The sequence below is a fragment of the Halichoeres trimaculatus genome, unplaced genomic scaffold (genome assembly GCF_033239565.1).
Source record: "Halichoeres trimaculatus isolate MK-OKI-2021-1 unplaced genomic scaffold, fHalTri1.1 fHalTri1_scaffold_10, whole genome shotgun sequence".
Classification (NCBI taxonomy): domain Eukaryota; kingdom Metazoa; phylum Chordata; class Actinopteri; order Labriformes; family Labridae; genus Halichoeres; species Halichoeres trimaculatus.
The window spans coordinates 22,818,288-22,837,524 of NW_027437187.1; the positions used below are offsets into that span (position 1 = coordinate 22,818,288).

The 19,237-nt window shown below is 42.1% G+C and overlaps 1 protein-coding gene across 3 annotated transcripts in view; it reads left to right on the forward strand.

The window, feature by feature from the left end:
* Window positions 1-19,237, forward strand: part of frmd4a (FERM domain containing 4A) — a 109,764-nt gene that overhangs the window by 29,856 nt on the left and 60,671 nt on the right. The window contains exon 1 of one of the 3 annotated variants that reach the window (XM_074676971.1): window positions 11,596-11,894. The exons of the other annotated variants lie outside the window; for them this stretch is intronic. Within the exon in view, the coding sequence (XP_074533072.1) occupies window positions 11,829-11,894 (66 nt within the window). The 5' untranslated portion in view covers window positions 11,596-11,828. Of the gene's footprint in view, window positions 1-11,595; window positions 11,895-19,237 lie in introns of those variants that run through there. 3 annotated transcript variants of the gene reach the window in all.

Consider the following 19,237-nt stretch of genomic DNA (forward strand, 5'->3'; position numbering starts at 1 on the left):
ATATATATATATATATATATATATATATATATATATATATATATATATATATATATATATTTATATATATCTATATCTATATCTATATCTATATATATATATATATATATATATATATATATAGAGAGAGAGAGAGAGAGAGAGAGAGAGAGAGAGAGAGAGAGAGAGAGAGAGAGAGAGAGAGACCCACCATTTTTCACCTTTCCTTCTTATGTAAGCCATCCCACTTTTGATCTCTTGGGCTCTAATCTTTGACCTCTTTACATGAGCAAAAAGGATGCTAACACTTGTCATTAGCAGGATTTGCAGAAATTGATTGGCTAAGAGCAGACTGGTGCCAAAAACTAAAGAACAGCATGTGTTGTTCAACCTTTTTCTTTCTCCACAGAGCTAGGTGCATACATTTCAGCTGGGAACGACCACATAAAACAACCCAGTGCTTAGTTATCACAGTGGATCTCCTGCAGTGACCGTGCTGTTCTGGTTTGACCTCTGCACATGCTCTGAGGGATGCTGGCTTTATTACAATTACAGATTTAGCCCGGAGTGCTGGTTAGTGCATGGAAGAATCACTCCCTCTATAATGTGAGGACTCAGGTTCAATCCCTGGCTGCAGATTTCTTGCTTCTGGCTTTGGTTCCCCTTTGAGTTTAATTGGCAAAGTTGCATGTAACAGACTCAAGGGATCATACTTGCGAAGCACTGATAGCTGTGACCGGTGCGCTTGAGCATCCATTTGGAATAACTTGCACTTGAAAATGCTTTGCATGCACATTTTGAATGCAACATTCAAACCTGACTCCAGTTCCCTCTACAAATCTTCCATGGAGTTATGAGAACCAGAAATATGCAAAAGTAAACCGCAGTCAAGAAATAGAGTGAAAAGCATCCACTCAAAAGAGGAGAAAACAAATTTTCCAAATTGGGAACCTTAAAACGACAATGCAAATCTAATTCTAAATATCCAGTGTTTGCCACAGAGTCATTTCCACACAGCTTGCACAGATCCTACATTTGAACATTTTATGCTCCTGTGCGCTAATGTCTAATCCATGATTCACATACATGACTGCACAAGGAGACAGAGACGTTGAACACTTCCATTCACACGTACAGATGCTTGCAGTAAAACTGCAAATGCTGGTCAATTTGCATGCTTCACAGAGCCAGCTCCATATGTGCAAAGGCACCAGATGTATGGACCCATGTACTGCTGCCACCACACAGTCATATTGATGTTAGCCTGTCAGGTTCTAAGAAGTGAGGTGAGGCGAGGGTTGAAGTGGGCTTAGAGCTCCTGGAAGCAAGAATAGACGGCTGGAAGAAAATGGATGGACAGAAGATGGTGATGATGAAGGGTAGTGGATGAAGGAGGGCTAAAATGTTCAGAGTGGTGGATGAGGAAGTGGAGGAGGGGTGATCTTTCAGAGGCTCTTATGATTTCTGCAGTCATTCGTGACGCTGCTGACACTTTGCCAATCCCATCCGGCTTCACTGACCTTATTGGTTTGTCTCAGAGGAGGACGGCAGCAAAGGGGAATATGCTCTAAATAAATACATCCTCTCAGAGTGGGTCTACTTCAAGAGATTCATCTGTAGAGTGCCCACATCTTCATCCTTAGAGTTTAGACAGCACTACATGTTTTATCAGACCCCTGTCTGGTTTTGCTCTCATCCCTCTGTTTATGAAAGCTGTGCAGCCATTGCCAGGTATCCCATTACTCCCCCCATCTTCATTTACGCTGAATTAAACCCAAATATGAAATCAAGGTTGCCAGATTGATGCACATCCATCCTCTGAGGGATACTTACATCATCCTAAGTGTCCCGCTGACCCTCTCTGCTCTCATTACTGCTTGTTAGAACGATTAAATGTGACGTGTGTCAGATTTATAACTCACCCCTGTGTGTGTAAGAGTGTGTGCACATGTGTTTGTGTTTGTTTCAGTCTGAACAGATGTGAGCATCTGCCGTTGCAGTTAAGGCCATTAATACATGTCTAGAGGTGTTTGTATGTGGATGTGTCGACTTTTTGGGAACAGCTGTTGTTTGCTGCATGCTTTGTTCTGTGTGCCGTGCCTAATGTAAAAATCTAAATGTGCATTTATGAGACAGAGGAAGCCACTGAAGGGGTCTCATCCTGTTTCTCTGGATCCTGAGCTTCCTGATGTGTTATGCTGGGGTTCACATGTTAACATCATCACATTAACAGAAACTGAAAGCACAGCAACGAGTCACAACAACAGCATCTGGTAAAATCTGATCAGATATTCCCAACATGCACTGCATCCTGTGTAATGTTTGGGTTATGAAGAAGCACTGTTTTTCCTCTCACAGTTTGTCTCCACGGTAAAGCTAGTTTCAGTTTACACTCCAGTTTGTTTGTTTTATTGAGAGCACGAATTGTAAGCCACATGTCAAGACATGTGCAGGTGTTACACAAAGCTCAGGAAACGCTCTTACCTTACATAAAAGTTAATTCAAAGGAAGTCAACTGCTTTCAGTCGGAACACCATTAATCATGCATGAAAAGTTGCCAAACAAGTCACAAAGTGGGTGCAGTTCGTTGTTGGGTAATTATTATGTCATTACAGTCTGAATAGAAGCAGTTTCCAAACAAAAGCGAAACAATAAATCACTCTTTAAACCACTTAGTTTTCCTTGTACAGTAGCAGATTGCTGTTTCCCAGAAGCAAAGGTTCAATTCTGTGGTAAATTGTCTCCTCCATGTCTTCTTGAGCCTCCCTCCTGGAGCGCTCCTTCAGCATGCTGCACTTCATGCTCTGACCACCAGAGTGTGCTGTGAGATGGGGTTCCCCTCACTTGGCCCAAGGCTTTCCTAAATCTTGAGCTCCTGCACTTGAAAGTGGAATTTAGTTTTGTTTGCTGAGAAAGAAGAAGCCCTCTCAGTGTGATATTTGAAGTAGAGTCTGCACTTCTTCCTGCGGGCTCTTCAGGAAAGTGAAGGGAATCTCTTCACTGCAGAGAGTCAGCACCAGAGAGCAAAACTCTCCTCTTTGCTTAAGATTCTCAGCTGCCAGGAGCAACCAGTCGGGTTGATGTATAGAGCTAATAAGCAAAGACCTTCAAGTCTGATGAACGGCGGTCTGCTGCCCTACTGTTGCCTTGTGTGTGTGTGTGTGTGTGTGTGTGTGTGTGTGTGTGTGTGTGTGTGTGTGTGTGTGTGTGTGTGTGTGTGTGTGTGTGTGTGTGTGTGTGTGTGTGTGTGTGTGTGTGTGTGTGAGAGAGAGTGTGAGAGTTGGTCATTTGAGGTTTTTTTCCAAAGGACTCCACAGTTCCTCTATCTTTCATCACAGCTTTCTTTGAGAGGGAGGTTGGTGGAGGGGACCAGGTGGGGCAGTGTGTGCGCAGGAGCAGGGATCCATAATGTGTATAATTAATGACCTCATCCTGCTCCTCCGGCTGTCCGAGGAGGAGACAGTGAGGAGACAAAAGACAAAAAAGGAGGAAAGGAAGAAAAATCAAGAGAGACAGCGACTGAGGGAGGGAAGCATATGTTAAAGGCTACACTTGATGAATAATGAGGTTTGATGGTGACCGAGTGGCCATCCCATTACCCCTGCTGTCTACTGGAGGGGCACTTACAAAGGATTTAACCCCCCCCAACACACACATACACGCACACACACACAGTCACTCTCTCTCTCTCTCTGCCCCATCAATCCTGCCCCTTTCCTTCAGTTCTGCATTTTTCCTGCACTCACTCTTCACATCCTTACCCTCTTTTTTTAATTAGAAATAGGAGCCATCATGGGGGAATATGTGAAAATTAAAAAGGCACACGACTCTAGCATGCAGAAACACCTGGGTCACGTTAATCCCCCCCTCTCAGTGAGGTGGAGGTGAGGAGGTGTAGCGAAGACAAAGGCAGGAGGAGGTTGGGGGGTGACTGGTCTGTCTGGCAGGGCAGGCGGGGGGGCCCTGGCTGTGAAGGTTGTGGTCCCTTGTTGTTCGTTTGTGCTGTCTCTCTCTGACTCCAGGAATTAAGACCTAAATGTTTTCCTGTCAAACACTCAGAAAAGTGTTAACCTTGAATTAATCAGTGTGAAAACACCCACGCACTATTCACACATTTCAAATCCACAGAAACAAGACGGACAGCCTGGAGTGATGTCAGAGGGGTGGAGACGCTCTCCTAGAATTACCTCTCTCCTTCCCTGAACCCCCAAAGGGCTCTCCTCCTCCCTCCTCCTGTGCACATTAACAAAGACAATCTGCCTGAGTCATTTGGCCAGTATTAGCACTGGTTTTAGGGCAGCATAGGTTCTGGTACACCTGTCAGAGGTGGAGGGCCCCATCTGCACCGTAACAAACGGCTTAGTCCTGTGCCTGCAGCAAGAGGAGGAGCAGGCACAGTCTGGCTTGGGTTACTCAGCTCCTGTGAGGATGCATGTGTGTGATTTGTTGATTATAGAACGAGTAGGTCATGTTGGCTCATTACAAGAACAAGGAAATGCAGGAATGTGCACAGGTGCATCCCATTTGTATTTTGTTTGTTATTTTGTGGCTTGCATGCCTGAGGGATGGGATGATTCATCGTCTATAAAGAGTCGTGTTGTTATGAGGGACTGAGAGGTTTACGAGGGTTATAAGCACAGCTGCATCCTACATGTTGACAAATGAGTCGGCGCAACAAAAATTGTTTGTCTTGAGCATGAGGAGCAGGAAAACTTACTGAGGGTTGTAGGGTTTTTTTTGCAGTTTGTCACAGTTCTGAAACGGTGAGTCATTCCATCACCAGAAAATTGAACACTGACATTCACTTTCCACTTTCTATCGATTGACTGATATAAGACTGTGCTGATTTCTGTGGTTATTTGTAGTCAGAGATGGATACCAAAATCAGTTACTTTTATAAGAACTGATCAAATTCAGTCTAAAGTACTGAGTACCAATTCATAAAATCAAAAGGTACCATGCTTAGGTACCTAAATGCATCCTTGTGGCTGTGAAGGAGTGGAAGAGCAAGGGATTTTCCATGCCAGACATGAAAACAGCATTGCAAGCTTATATATTAAAGAATAAATATGTTAAATTGAAAAAATAAAAATATTATTATTAAAAAAATGTATATTTTTTTACCACATAACCACAAAAAAGTACTGTAAATTGGGTACCAATACCAATTGCAAGTTAGCAGACATTGGTGCTGTATTGTTTCAAATATGAAAGGTACCCATCCCTGTTTGTAGTGAAAAGAAAAGCTTTGATCTGTTTTTGAATTGGTCACCTGATACTTTTTCTCTTCTCCCCAAACCAGAGATCATTTTACCTCTCTACATATTTTTACAAACACTTGTTATTTGGCAAAAATGTAACCTAAAAATGAAGAGACAATTTTCTTAGCCCTGTAATCTGAGTGTCGACATCCAACTCAATGCCAACCCTCAAATCCTCCTCCTCCCTCCTAAAAGCATTCAGGCCTACATTCGAACATGCAAACTGGTGTTCCCCCATTTCCCCAGTATCCAAATGTTGCCCCAGGAGAGCGTGGTCATGTATAACCCATTTCCCCTCATGATCCGGCCTGTAAAGATTAAATATGTAGCCGTATCATCAAACATTCAGCTCTCATGCTGCTACAAATCAGATTCTTAATCGTGTGTAGACTTTGGGGACGTGGGCTCACGTGCATGTTTTGATCCTAAGTTGATGTGAGTGTGCTGTTTGCACGCTGGAGTAGTTCAGGGCAGTTGCGACTACTTGCAGGCAGACAGCCTGCTTCCCATAGTGTTAATTGTTAAATCCGTGTTAGGTAAACAATGTTTTCTTATCCACTTAGTGGTATCGGTGGGTGTGCGCGTGTCTATTTCTGTGTATGTTGGAGGCTGGGAAGCCTCCTCTGCACTGGGTAAAGTGGGCTAAGTTTACTGGGGCAGAAAATGCTTGAGCGTGACTCAATCCAGCGCCTTCATACAACCAGCTTCTGAAATATGCCTCTGTCGCATTCTGTCTGCTCAGTGCCTCTTAGAAACACACTCACTCAGTGTTGAGAGGCTTGTATGTAGGGCAGGGACGACAGAAACAAATACTCTGACCAGGATACGAAAGGCAGACTGTGTGTTTAAACAGCCACTTAGAAATGGCTGTTTAACCTGCAGCTCATGAGATATTCTTCTCTCTGTCTGCTCGGACATTGTAGGGAAAACCTGCCTTCATTCTTCAGGATATTAGTTTTTTTTTCTGAAACCCAAGGTGACTTTACTGCAGCAGGAATCACAAAAAGATAGTGGAGTGCACCTGCCTGGCTTTCTCTTCTTCAAGAGGCCACACTCACACATCCTCACACATCCGCACATACTCAGCTGTGCAGGGAGAGACACAAATAACAGCGAGCCATTCACAGTAATGTGGAATGACAGATTTGGGGTGCGGAATGACACAGCAAAATTCAGATTAACAGTGCTGCAGAGGATGACTTAGCAGAATCCTTTTCATCTGCATTTGCTGTCACTTAAAGGAGGAAAGTAGACATTCATTTTGATGTAAAAAAGAAAAAAATATGTGTTAGTAGCAAGATAAAAATCCCAATGGTTAAATAAACATAAAGATATTCGGGCGGTGATAAATAGAGACCAACACACAGGGAGTCAAAGGGCTGATTCTCCAGACAAAGATTAAGTTCAGAGTGTACCACAGACGAGCAGACTTTAACACCTTCATGTCCGCTGTATGTGAACTGACAGTAAACCTTTTAAACAGTTAGCTGCAAACAGGTGCCTAAGCTGCTTTATCAACATGTCTGGAATAGATACTATTTTTGAATCTGCGAGTGTGTGCTCCCAAACCTCAAACCACTTGGAACGCTGCCCAGAGTTTGATTAGCACATATCCCTATTTTCCCTGCCAGGTGGGATCGCAATCAATCAGTCTCACACACACACACACACACACACACACACACACACACACACACACACACACACACACACATGCACACACTCTTTACTCTTAGCTGAATATCAGAGTAACGGATCAGAACTGTCCTCACAGTATTAGCTATGATCCAGAATCAGAGAGGCCTGAGAAGAAGAAGGATGTTGCGATGATCAGTCTGAGCTGCTGCGGGAGCCACCAACACGCTGGCGTTCTTCCTGCTTTCTGGATCGCCGGGACTGACAGCTTCCACGATCAAACCGAGAGTGGAGAAAGATGGAAAAACTTGGCAGACTTCAGTGTGTTTCATCTGAAGGTACTGTAACGTGTGATGAAGATGATTCAAGATCATGCTTGTTGATGCTACAAGATACTTTTTGGTTGCCTGTTAAGTCTATCACAGCTTTTTATTTATTGGTTTATTTATTTTTGGACTATTTTTGACTCTTTTTAACAGTTTCTCTTGAGGCTTAATTATCAGGAGTGTTTACATTTGGCTCTTTTCAACTTCATCATACAAAATCAAAGTAAAAAAAGCTCTTAGCAGTTCAAACACTGCCTTCCTTCTGTGTCACACAGCAAACTGTTAGGTGTGTGTTTGAAGCTGAGATCTGTTGTGAAAACTGCTCTAATGTTTTATGCTGCTACATTAGCTGGCTACACACATGCACTCACACTGGATTACACACCAAAATCTGGGTGTTAACCCCAGCAGTGCCTAGGTGTCACAGTGGGACAGGGACATAGTGTCTCTGTAGGGGGCTAAGCTCCTCACTAATGACAAATGTCAGTCTAGTTCGGCTACCTACCGTTCCCAACACCCCTCACTGCACTCGGCTTCCACGTGCCACCTGCTTCACAAGTCTTAGTGGCCATATACTGTCCATCTCCACCCTGCTGCAGGGTATTTATAATGCATGAGCGGCATGCAGATGAGAATTAGAGGAATATCCTGAGTTATTAATGGGGGTGTTACATGTTCACAGCAGGCAGCATTAGAAATGACTCCAGTAAGACAGGGAAGTCTCCAGAGGGCAACAAACGACTGATGAATCCTCACACTTTGTCTCTGACACCCACTGATGGTGTATGCATATACGTGTGTGTATGTGTGTGTGTGCACACAGAATCACGGCTATGCAAAAGACTCAGTCACACTCCAGTGCTCCTTCCACACAGCTGATGGGCGGAGTGATGAGTGGCTCATCCTGTGAACTTCATTCTCAGGAGAGGTCAGAGGGCAAAGGTCATTGTCACTTTGTACCTGTGTGGCTCAAGAGGAGGGCAGGAGGAGTAGATGGGGTGGAGATAAGACTGAGAGGGATGCCTCATCACTGAGATCCATGGGGCTAAGAGAAATAAGAGGAGAGAGATGGTGTAGGTGTGAAAGAGTTGACTGTGAATCTTGACTTTTAACTTATCATCTGATTGTGTGATTCATGGACAAAGCCAGGACTTCAGTTTTGGGTGATCCTTAAATTGTAAAAAATGGTAGGTCACTATTTAAATTAATTTAAAAAAGACTGACTGATATACTTCTGTTACTATGTGTGGTTTTAAAGCAGATTTGGTTGCTTTTTGATCCTTAAATATTTGATTGCATTTTATAGTGTTTTGGTCTGTCGGACAGATCTACCTGCAGTCACTCTCCATGATGCTGACCAAAGAGTAGCACTGTCACACACAAGTAGGCTGCACGGCTACAGCTTTCCACTTTCTTTAAGCTGTAAGACAGGGGACATTAACCACAGTTCAATAAAAGACAAAAGATCTGCAGTTCCCAAAATTCCTTTGCAGGCATATCAGTTTAACATCAGGCCATATAAAATTCAGAAAGTTCCTTTTAAAAAGGTTAAAATAAAAATAAAAATTTAAAAAGTAAATTTCTTTCATTTTTCTTTTTTCTTTTTTTTTTTTTTTTTTTTTTTTTAAGGGGACATATCATGCTTGTTTCTCCTTTTCACTATGCCAGACTAGGATGCATGTAAAGCATTTCTGCCCTCAGTACAAGTCATTTAGTTCCTTCATTGCCCCACAATAGCGATTCTCAATATCCTCATTTTAGGCCATTCTGAAGATCTCTTTGAAACGCTCCGTTTCAAGATGACCTCCAGTAACCTCACAACGTCACAGCCCTTTGTGCTCTGATTGTTCAGTTCTATCAGAGGGGCGGAGGGGGTAGAGCCAGGGGGCGGTTTTTGCAGCATGGCAGTATTTACAAAATCGCCACATTGAATGGAGCGGACCGAGCGAGTTTGCTGTTTGCCAAAACTTCACCGAAAGGCATGGATAGCACTAATAAATGGCAGAGTGTAGGATACGTCCTTTTGTATTGGACCCCGAGTCAGACCCGGAAGGTTCTGCAGCTCAGGAGGAAGACAACAGACACAAACATGATACCTTGGCATTAGTATTAGCCAACATATGTCCCGTTTGTGCCAAGTCAGTTCGATTCGTCTCGGCACACATTTTACGGTGTTTCCTCTGACTGATCCCGGGACAATCCCCGAAATAACCAAGACGAGCCGTCCCACTTTTTGGCACCTTTCTGTGGGGGTGCCAGACTTAACCGATCCAATCCTGAAAGGTGGAGCTACAGCGCTGCAGACCGTTGATTTGTCAAAAGAATAGTCACTTACCGTGTGACAGCGGCTGCATTTCTTCTAGCGGCACACAGACTTCTCTGAAACAAAGCTGATTGCACTTTGTGACAGAGAGCTAATTACCAATCACAAAGAGGACTAAATGCTGAATGTCTTGCATCGTTGCTCTTTGTTTACTGTGTTGCGTTTTTCTTCTTCGTTGGATTTATTTGCGGGGTACACTGTGTCGCGCTGCTTTGGCGTCACGTTATTAATTAACAGATGCGGCTTTCGGCATCCAGCTTACATGCCGCCTACTTTGAGGGGTTACAGTTTTTTGTGGAAATGCAAACGGGATCAGGCTTAACAGAGCCAAACCATGCCAAAAAGTACTAAATGGAACCAGACTGCTTGGTGGAAACGTGGCTATAGATACTGATGGGAAACCAGTACTGGTAGATTTATCAGTCTGTATTCCTTAATTAGATGAAAAGATAGAGAATTATGTTTTAGCAATTTAAGGCTTTTCTGACCTTGTAAACTAAAATGAAATAAAAAATATATTTAGTTGATGGTACAACATGCTCGTGGTTGTTTTAAACTAAGAAGAACTGAATTGAGTTGAACTGATAGATCTGTCCTATGGATGGACCCTTTGTCAGTGATATCTGATATAACTTTTTAGGTCCATCTTAGACCAACTTTCAATACAATGAATCTGTACTTCACTGTTCTTGTTTTTTAAGACATGTAGGACAAATCAGAAGATAATGTCGCTCAAAGTACTCTGAATGACTGTAAATCAACGTATGCAGATGATGTTTACGATAAGAATATAAAGCAGGGAAACTCTTTGCAACATAAATTAACATCATCAAATTATGAACTTTCTCACTTTAAAAATGCATCAGCTCACTTGAACATCACACAGACTGTTCACTAAAAAGCTAAAAAGTCAATTATTGTAAAACGTTGAACTGTTGTAAGTTTGCATATGCAGCTCATCTGAGTGATGTTTCGATTGTTTTGATAGTGTAAAATGTTGTGAATCATTATGTATGGTGCATAATGCATGTGTGAACAGACTTTTGAGGGTCTGTCTCTCCTTCCAGCGCTCATCCTGTTTGTTGCTACAACCCAGTTGAACTCACTTTCTTCTGAGCACCCTGCTGTGTGACTCAGTCTCTCTGTTTCTGTCTTCTGTAAGTCTGCTCGAATGAAAGAGAATGGGGGGTACATTCCACCAGCGTTTGCCAGAAAAACAAAAACAACCCTCTCTACGGAGCAACCCACCAACATCCGTCATCCCCCTGCTTCCCCTTCTTTCTTCAACCTTCCTTCCTCCCTCACTGAGTCATTGCCCCTCTGCTATGTACCACAGACACCCCTCTTCTTCCCAGTCAGCTCTCTACCCCACATGCCCTGTACTATGTAGCCCCCCCTCACCCCAACTATCCACTCCTCCTTCCCTGTGTCTATTACATAAGTGTCCAGACCATATCACAGTAGTTTTCCTCTCTGAGTGTGTATTGGAGTCTCAGCATCCCAGGCCTGGCCCTTAATGAGGCCTCTACAAAGGCCTATTGATGAGAGGCCCAGTGTAAGAGAGGATGACCCCAGCCAAGAGCACCCAGAACTGGGCATCAACTGCTCCAGGCCCTCCCTTTCACACAAAGACACCCACTGTGGACAGAGACCTGAAAGGCCACAAAAAAGAGGGAGAGACAGAGAGGGGGGGGGAAGAGGGAGGAGATATCCCATTCAAACAAGTTAGAGAAAGGAAATGATTAAGATATAATAAATATTAAACAGATACGACTTCATCATTGTGGTGTTACTTCTCTGACTATGAGCTTTTGGATGTTTCCTCGTCGGAGCATCCTCGGAGCAGATAGCGCAGGGCCCACCCTTTGCCTCCCCTCTGCCAGGGAGTTGTCAGTGTCTGTATCTCAGCTATGGATCATAACTCAGATCTGAAGAGGACACAACAAAGCTGTGGTCTGTTGCACATCCTCAGTGGTAGCCATAGGTTGCACACATGGATCGCAGCACTTTGGAGGGAGTGAACACTCTTTTTGGATTCATTCGGAGCACGAATCTAGGCTGTTGATGGAGCCAAGTGAAGACCTGGACTGAAACTTGTTTTTGTTGCCGTGTTGAATATTGATGCCAACATTTGGAGAACTAGGATGTAAAAGACTGACATAGGATAATGACTGCCTTTCAGTCACCTTGAGGCTTATAAAAATTAAATAGAAGAAAGGAATAGAGCCAAATTTTGGTCTTGTTTGAAAGCTTTTGTCTTTTTTTGTTACTTCTTTTTGTTTTGTGTTTTGGACGAGTGAAACAATGACTCTTGCAGCCCGACTTGAGGACATAGAGGTGACCCTAGAGCACATGCTCATGGATGTATTTGTAAGTTCAATTTTCCTTTTATTTTATGTCATCCATAGCATTAATCTGACTTACACTATCTTCTTTTATCTGTTTTGGTTAAGTTTGTTCATGGCAAACCTCCAAGTTGCATAATTACAGTTTAATACCAGAGGACAACATATGTCTACTTCTCTTTCCAGATGTTTTCTTTTTAATTGGAACCAAAAGAACACAACGGTTGAATGTCGAACTCTCAGGATATAAACTGTATAACCCAGAGTCTAACCTGGCCAATAAATGACTCACTACAGTGCTCGTGGGCACAGGACTGTGGGAATATTAATTCAGCATGGAGCAGCCAAATCCAGAGTATTAAATCTAGTCATTTGGATTATTTATGTTTTCTGTGGTCTGCAGCATTCATATCTATCTACAGACAGCCATAAATCTATTGATTAGGAACAAATGAAAATCGTCAAGTGGAGGAAAGGAGGACTTAGGATGAGAAAATGAGGGATTAAAGAGGAATGAGGAGAATGAAAGTTTGATAGATGTAATGTTTCTGTTGACTGTGAAGTTCCCAAACCTTTACGCTGTTGGAAGGAAAAACTAATTGATACAGTCAAACAAAAATAGAAGCAATGAAGTAAGCAGTGGGGTTAAGAAAAGTATAAAATGAGAAAAATACAATGAGACTACATTTTATGTTGCTGTGATAGTGCATCTAGCTAGCTTTCTGTGCCAGCATCTTTCTAGAGAACATTGGTGTTTGATAATACTGGATGTCTTTGTGGTTGATGCTCATGTGTTGACATAAATGTGGAAATATTCTTAGTGATGTATGTCCAAAGATGAAAGTCGCCATATAAGTAAATGCTGACCCCTGCCACTAATTACTAGCTAATCTAAAATCTAACAATGAGTTGGTGTTAAAGCCACAGCCCTATTGCCTGGCAGACAGCTGCAGAGTGCCCTCATGTCAGTCAGATCAGCCAGGCCCCTCAGTATGTGTCATCATGCATGGCTCTGAAAATAGAAGTAAGAGGATAAATTGGATCTTTGCAAAGTTTACACAAGTTAAAAAATTGGTTTAAGATGTTTTATTGATCCAGGCTTTAAAAACCACATTAGTATGGTTTGACATCAGCTTCAAGTGGACATTAGAGGAACTTCAGTTTCATGTATTTTTATGGATTTTTTTAATCATTCACTGGAAACCTTTATAAGTGAGAAACCAACATTTTTTACTATAACATTTAAACTCCTTTTTAATCCAGTTTCAGTAAGAAAAAGCACAGTCTCAGCATCGTGCAGCCTTTTTATTGACCTGTCCAAGGCCTTTGACATGGTTGACCAAAAGCTGCTTAAACAGCAGGATTGCCTGATCAACCAGTCAGCTTCCTGTAAACGATCTCCAAGATAGATGGCAGTGTGCAGATTGGTGGAATGATAGACTGTAAAAAAATGGACGTCCGCTTGCTCGGCTCCAAGTGAAGTCTCCACAAAAATGGCTCCCCCTGATGGCTGGCTGCAGTATAGGTTAAAAAATCTCTCTTTCCAGCCATTCCAGATGGGCTGTGGTAAAACTTTAAAAAATTAATACTCCTCGTAGAAATGTTTCTCAAGTCCGATTGTTGTGGTGATTTGAAGATATCATTTGGCTGTCTTATATTCAAGTCCTCTTTTTTCTAAAAAGTTTCATTTTCATTAGTTATACAAGGTTGAAACAAGGCTTTATGTAACGTTTAACGATGATTGACAGCTGCCATTCTCATGTATTTTTTTCGGGGATTGTAAAAATATTTAGGAGGTAGAATGGAGAAGTGATTAGACTCTCGAAAGATAAAAATAATTATTATTATTGTCACCCAGCTCCACTTAGATTCTCCCAAAATCCCTCATCGTCTCTACTGTGCAGACTCTGGATGCACAACTGCTACAATGGCTGCGCCTGTAACAGGGTTTTTTTGGCTTCAGAACCGTACCATGATAAATGGCAGAGCCACGCTGTCCACTCTATGTACAGTCTATGGGTGGAACTATCTCAAGCACTCTTTTACTTTCCAAGGTGTGCCTCAAGGTTCAGTCCTAGGACCCTTTTTATTCATTATTTACATCAACAATATAGATCGTAATGATTTTAATGCAAATTTCCACTTTTATACTGATGACACCATAATCTATTGCTCTGTACCCACTCTAGCTGAGGCTTTGACACAGTTACAGTTGACTTTTAATCCAATCAAAACTTGCCATCAATCTGCAGCTTGAACTTCCCACAGATACCTTGGTATTTTAATCCATGACTCTCTAACTTTTACTTCTTAGACACCTTGTTTAAAAATTGTCGCTGCTACTTTTCTGTCTGTGCTTCATTATGGTGATGTTTTATAAATTCATGCCTCTGCTCAAAGCTTGCACACTCTGAATACTGTGGACTATCATAGAGCTTTGAGGATGTTTTCATGCTGAATGGAAAAGAATTACTTTACCATCGTACCCTTTCAGTGTTATGAATTACAGCATTTGGAATATGTTTGTTGCAAATCCTAACGTTCGGATAAGGATGAAATTTTGATTTTCTGTGCAGCTTAACACACACACAGCACCTTTGTGCTGCAGACACGACACACAGTCTCCTGCTTTGATGTGTCACCTGCTGTGATGACTTTTGCTGTTAAGCCTTAAACATTGTTTACACTCCCGGGCTTCTGTTAGAGGAAACAGTAATTTTCTCTTTTTCCTAAGATTTACTGCACCCTCATTGAACATTATCAGCTCTTATTTCAATGCGTCTGCAGGGCATCAATGTTACTGATATATGGATATTTGCTGCCTGAATCCATCAACCTATTTTCTGGATTTGGTCATTTTCATATATCCAATAGATGATATATGACTGAAGCAATAAAGATTAGTGTTCAGGACCTGGGAAGGATTTGGATTATTCATGCACTGCATGTGGGATGGAGAAAGGGGACTCAGGAAAATGCTTCCTTCCTCTGCATTTCATCACAGCATCCTAATTAGAAAGCCTACATATTTATTTATTTACTTCTCTAATTGGTGGAAGAAGAGGATGGAAAACAGGGAGCTATCTGACCACTTTGCATACTCAAATTAGAAATATTCAAATTGACTGCATCCTTTCCAGGCTTGGTGCACACTGAAGAGGCATGAGGCAATGTTTGTGTGCAACCGGACTGCATGCAAAAGCTCACACACCAATGTGAAGACATGCAGACATGAGCTAAGAAAGCTAAGAGGGGGACAGATTCAGTGAGCCATCGAAGGTTTTTTATGGGAAGGCTTACCTGCAGCAGATCAGGAATCTGATCAGAAATATCAAGCCGTAACATTCATGTTAGGTTAAAACATGTCTACATGTGTGGATGAGCCCAGCAGTGAGCAGACACAGGGGTTGTTAGGGGAATATTAAGGGTGATTAGAGTAATGACAGAGCTCCTCCATCCTCCAGTAGAGAAGGACCTCCAGAGCCCTATCTGTGCCGCTGGTTGGTTTAAAGCAGCAGCTGAGTGTGCAGCTTTGTTCAAGGGTGAACAGCTATTTTCATTAGCACAGCAGAGCATATGAATGATTCAGAGAAGCCGAGACAATCCCAGGGAACGGGACTTCCTCTACAACCTCTTTTACTACGCGAAAAGGAGGTCACTACCGTGTTGCCTCAAACGATTTGCTGCAACCACGAATCAAAGTGGAGTCGTTTGTAGACGTGTAGAATTTTTCAGGTCAACACTTTTAATTCTTCTGAGTAGAATCAAAGATATGAGGCACATGAGTGCACATGGCGTGGCTACAAAGTCATGCCTACCAGCTTAGAATTATGGACTGTGGTAGGGAAACCCTTTGGTTTTGTTTGAATCAGCTTATACTTTACAGGAACACTGCTGTTATCGCCACAAAAGCAAAGAAGAGGAAGAACGAAAGGCATGATGAAGGTTTTTATACAAAGCTGTTGGTTTTAGAAAGGGCACCAGCAAACGACAGACATCACAATACTAGCACAGAGACGGTGACATGTCTAAAAAATGGAAAGGCCTGATCTGTATCTGGTGATTGCGTTTTATTTCTGGCTGCCGTAAAACGTCCATTCCCAGCGTCATATCAGGTCCTGTCTAAGCTGTCGTGTATTGTGCCGCTGGTCGGCTGAGCTGCAGGATAGGAAAGAGGGAGAGGGAGATGGCAGCTCCTCTTTCAAAGACTGACAGTCACATCAAGAAATGAAGCGCCTGTGATTAAAAATGCATTCAATCCTTGTGTAGCCTAATTGAATCTCCTCCTGCATCCCCCACAAACATCGCCACCCTCTGCTCCCCCACTCTACCAAACATCTTCCCCGCCATGACGCAGGCCTGAGGCAGAGCTGAACATTGCTTCTCTCCCTCTCTCATCTTCCTCCTCGTCTGCTCTGACGGAGGAAGACCTCAGCTGGATTGGATTGTTTCCATCACAGCTGCTCTTCTCTGTTTCCAGCAGCGGTAAAGTTCATATCTTTGTGAGAGCTGCTCGAACATAAAGGGCCTGTGGTCTGTGAGACTGTTTGGTCTGTTCGGGGCACGAACACTGTGACGCACTCTCCACCCTATTCTTCATCTGTTCTCTTTTGACTACATTGTACATGTGTTGTTTCACAAAGAGGCTATCCAGTGGGTGTATTATGTATGACTGCGCTGTTATATAATGGGTGTGTCCTCTGCCCTGTGACAAAATTGTTCAATTATAGCATGCTGACCTCCTCCTCCTTGCTCTCAGCCTCTCTCTGTTTCCCCCTCTCTGTCTTTCTCCTGCTTTACTTTGACTTGCCTTCCAACAAACAGTTGTTTTGCTGTCTGCATTATTCAGGTTGCCGCATCGATTGGTTCAAGGCTGGAGTCACAGTGTTGAATCCAAAACCTTTCCTCTGCGGCTCGGTCTGGCTTGTCCAGTTTTTGAAATGATTGTTTTCTCTTTTTTGGTGTGTTTGTCTTTGTTTGATAGCAGACAGCACAAAGGGAGACAGAAAACAGTGGAGAGGAGAGGGAAGCAGGGCGAGCTTATTTGCAAAGCACCTTGAAACAACAAGACAAGTCAAAGAGTTTTGCGAAAGAAGGGAGAAAGACATGCAACAAAGGCCAGGATCTGACTCAGGATGTTTTTATTGTGAGGTCAGCGCTTTAAACATCCAGCTATCAGTAAGCCCCAGCTGGCCTGTTCTTTAAACCAATACCTGATGTATTCTGCATTTCCTGTTAAGTCACAAACCAAACACAGGAAATAGACAGACATTGTGTAAGAGCCTTTTTGAATTCAACCCTGTGTCTTCTATTTCTGCTTAAGACATGAATGTTACCAGTGGGTCAGATGGTAGGGATTGTTTTTTTTAGATGCCTACCAGTACAATTCAAGGAATGTGGTATTAATTCAGTGGAAAGGTATTCTGGTTTTTAAAAACCAGAATATGCTCATATTTGGGTTTTTAACAACCTGGAACTTCTCCAGGTTACCCCTTTTCTAACCCCAATATTTGGTCATGTATACACCTATCAGCACTGCTGCTGTTGTTGTTGTTGCTATGGATACAGCAAGACGAAGCGGAGATGACACACACTGCATCATGACGTTCTCCGTGCATCGAAATGTTGTTTCATGGGTTGCTGGTACCATGTAAAAAGGAACAACTCTGATTGCTCACGTACCTAAACAGGTTATTCCAAATGTTTTAAAAACCTGAATATTGACCTTAAGTCGAATACTGACTGCATGTAAACATAGCCATTTATTTTCGTTAGTTGAAGAATAATCGGCATTTGGCTGCTGAACAAAGTAGCAAGGATTCACAGTTTATAACAATATGATAACATATCAGCCGGTGATAGGAATATTTCATAAAAGTTACTTCCATTCCCTTTTCAACAAGTCTATAAATCCCAGAAAAGTAGGTAATGTAGCAGTATTCTGAGGGGAGAAATAAGCCCTCAAGCTCTAATCTTAGATGCCATAATATTTGGACACAGTATCTGTGATGTCACTCATCTGTTTCTGATACAGAGTTTTGAAGCAAAGACCCCTGTACAGTGTACTGGTAAAGAAGTGAACTATTCAGACCCAAACTATTTTTGAGCCAGGCTGTAAATTTGTGTATTAGTGCTTTAAAAGGTTTTGGTTTGGTGTGTATGTGGTCTCCGGTCTTATTGCAGTCAACCTCAAGCTGTAAGAACTCAAAGAACTGCAGTTTTTAGCACTTCTGCTCAAGCTTCATTTTTCACAACCAGAGGTCACCACTTTGGAACACAGCAAATCATTTTGATCACCTGAAAAATCTACATCCCAAAGATGTATCACAGAAATATTAAGCAGCTGCAGCCGTAGCTAGCATTAGCCACAAAAACTGATAGTGTCATCGTGCTGGTTACATGTGTTTTTGAAAACTGCAGAAAACCAGAAAGACAAGACAAAATCATTCAATTTACAGCACTTGATGAGCGATTTCCAAAGCAGTAGATGAAGGGTGATCGTTTATTTGAATCAGCATCCAAAGTTTTAGCTAGTTTGCAGATATCTTCACCAGACATTGTAAGTCTTACCATGTTTGTTAGGCCGTCTGAGGCTAGTGATAATGGTAAATTGGGTGGCCCAGTGGAAAAAATAGCATCCAATTTAAAAAAATGTGAACAAATATTATAACTTATAACAGTTGTTGTCCAATTATTGGTATTAGCTCCAAACTAGATATATTACCTCTCTATAAAACAATTGAACGCATATTTACCCTTAGTCTGACAGTTATATTGGTTTTGTATAGAGATGGATACCTTTCACATTTGAAACGACAAGGTACCAAGTCTCGGTATCTGGCAATCAGTATCAGTACTCCACGGTACCAATTTTCAGTACTTTTTTGTGTGTTTATGTGACTCTGATAGTAATTTGTTTAATTATAACACCTCAAACATCACAACATTTTTCAGTTTAACATATGTATTTCTCAGTATATGAACTTGCAATGCTGTGTTTATTTCCAGCATGGAAATTTGCCTACTCTTCCACTCCCTCACAGTCACAAGGATGCTTTTCATTCATTTAGGTACCTAAACATGGTACCTTTTGACTTTATACAAATCGGTGCTAGATACTACCATTGGAACTTGGTCGGTATCTTTAAAAGTACCTTATTTGGTACCCATCCCTAGTTTTGTTGATCCACACAAAAATAATATTTTTATAAAATATAGAAAGAGTGAGATTTTCTTGTGTTGACTGTCTACCCCTGGAAGCATGACGTCTCTTCAGGAATTAAAATGGTAAAGTCTAGATCCTGCAGATGTGCCTCATTTTCTCGCCTCATTAGAGTTCACTCTGATTGCAGAATCACCCAAATACAG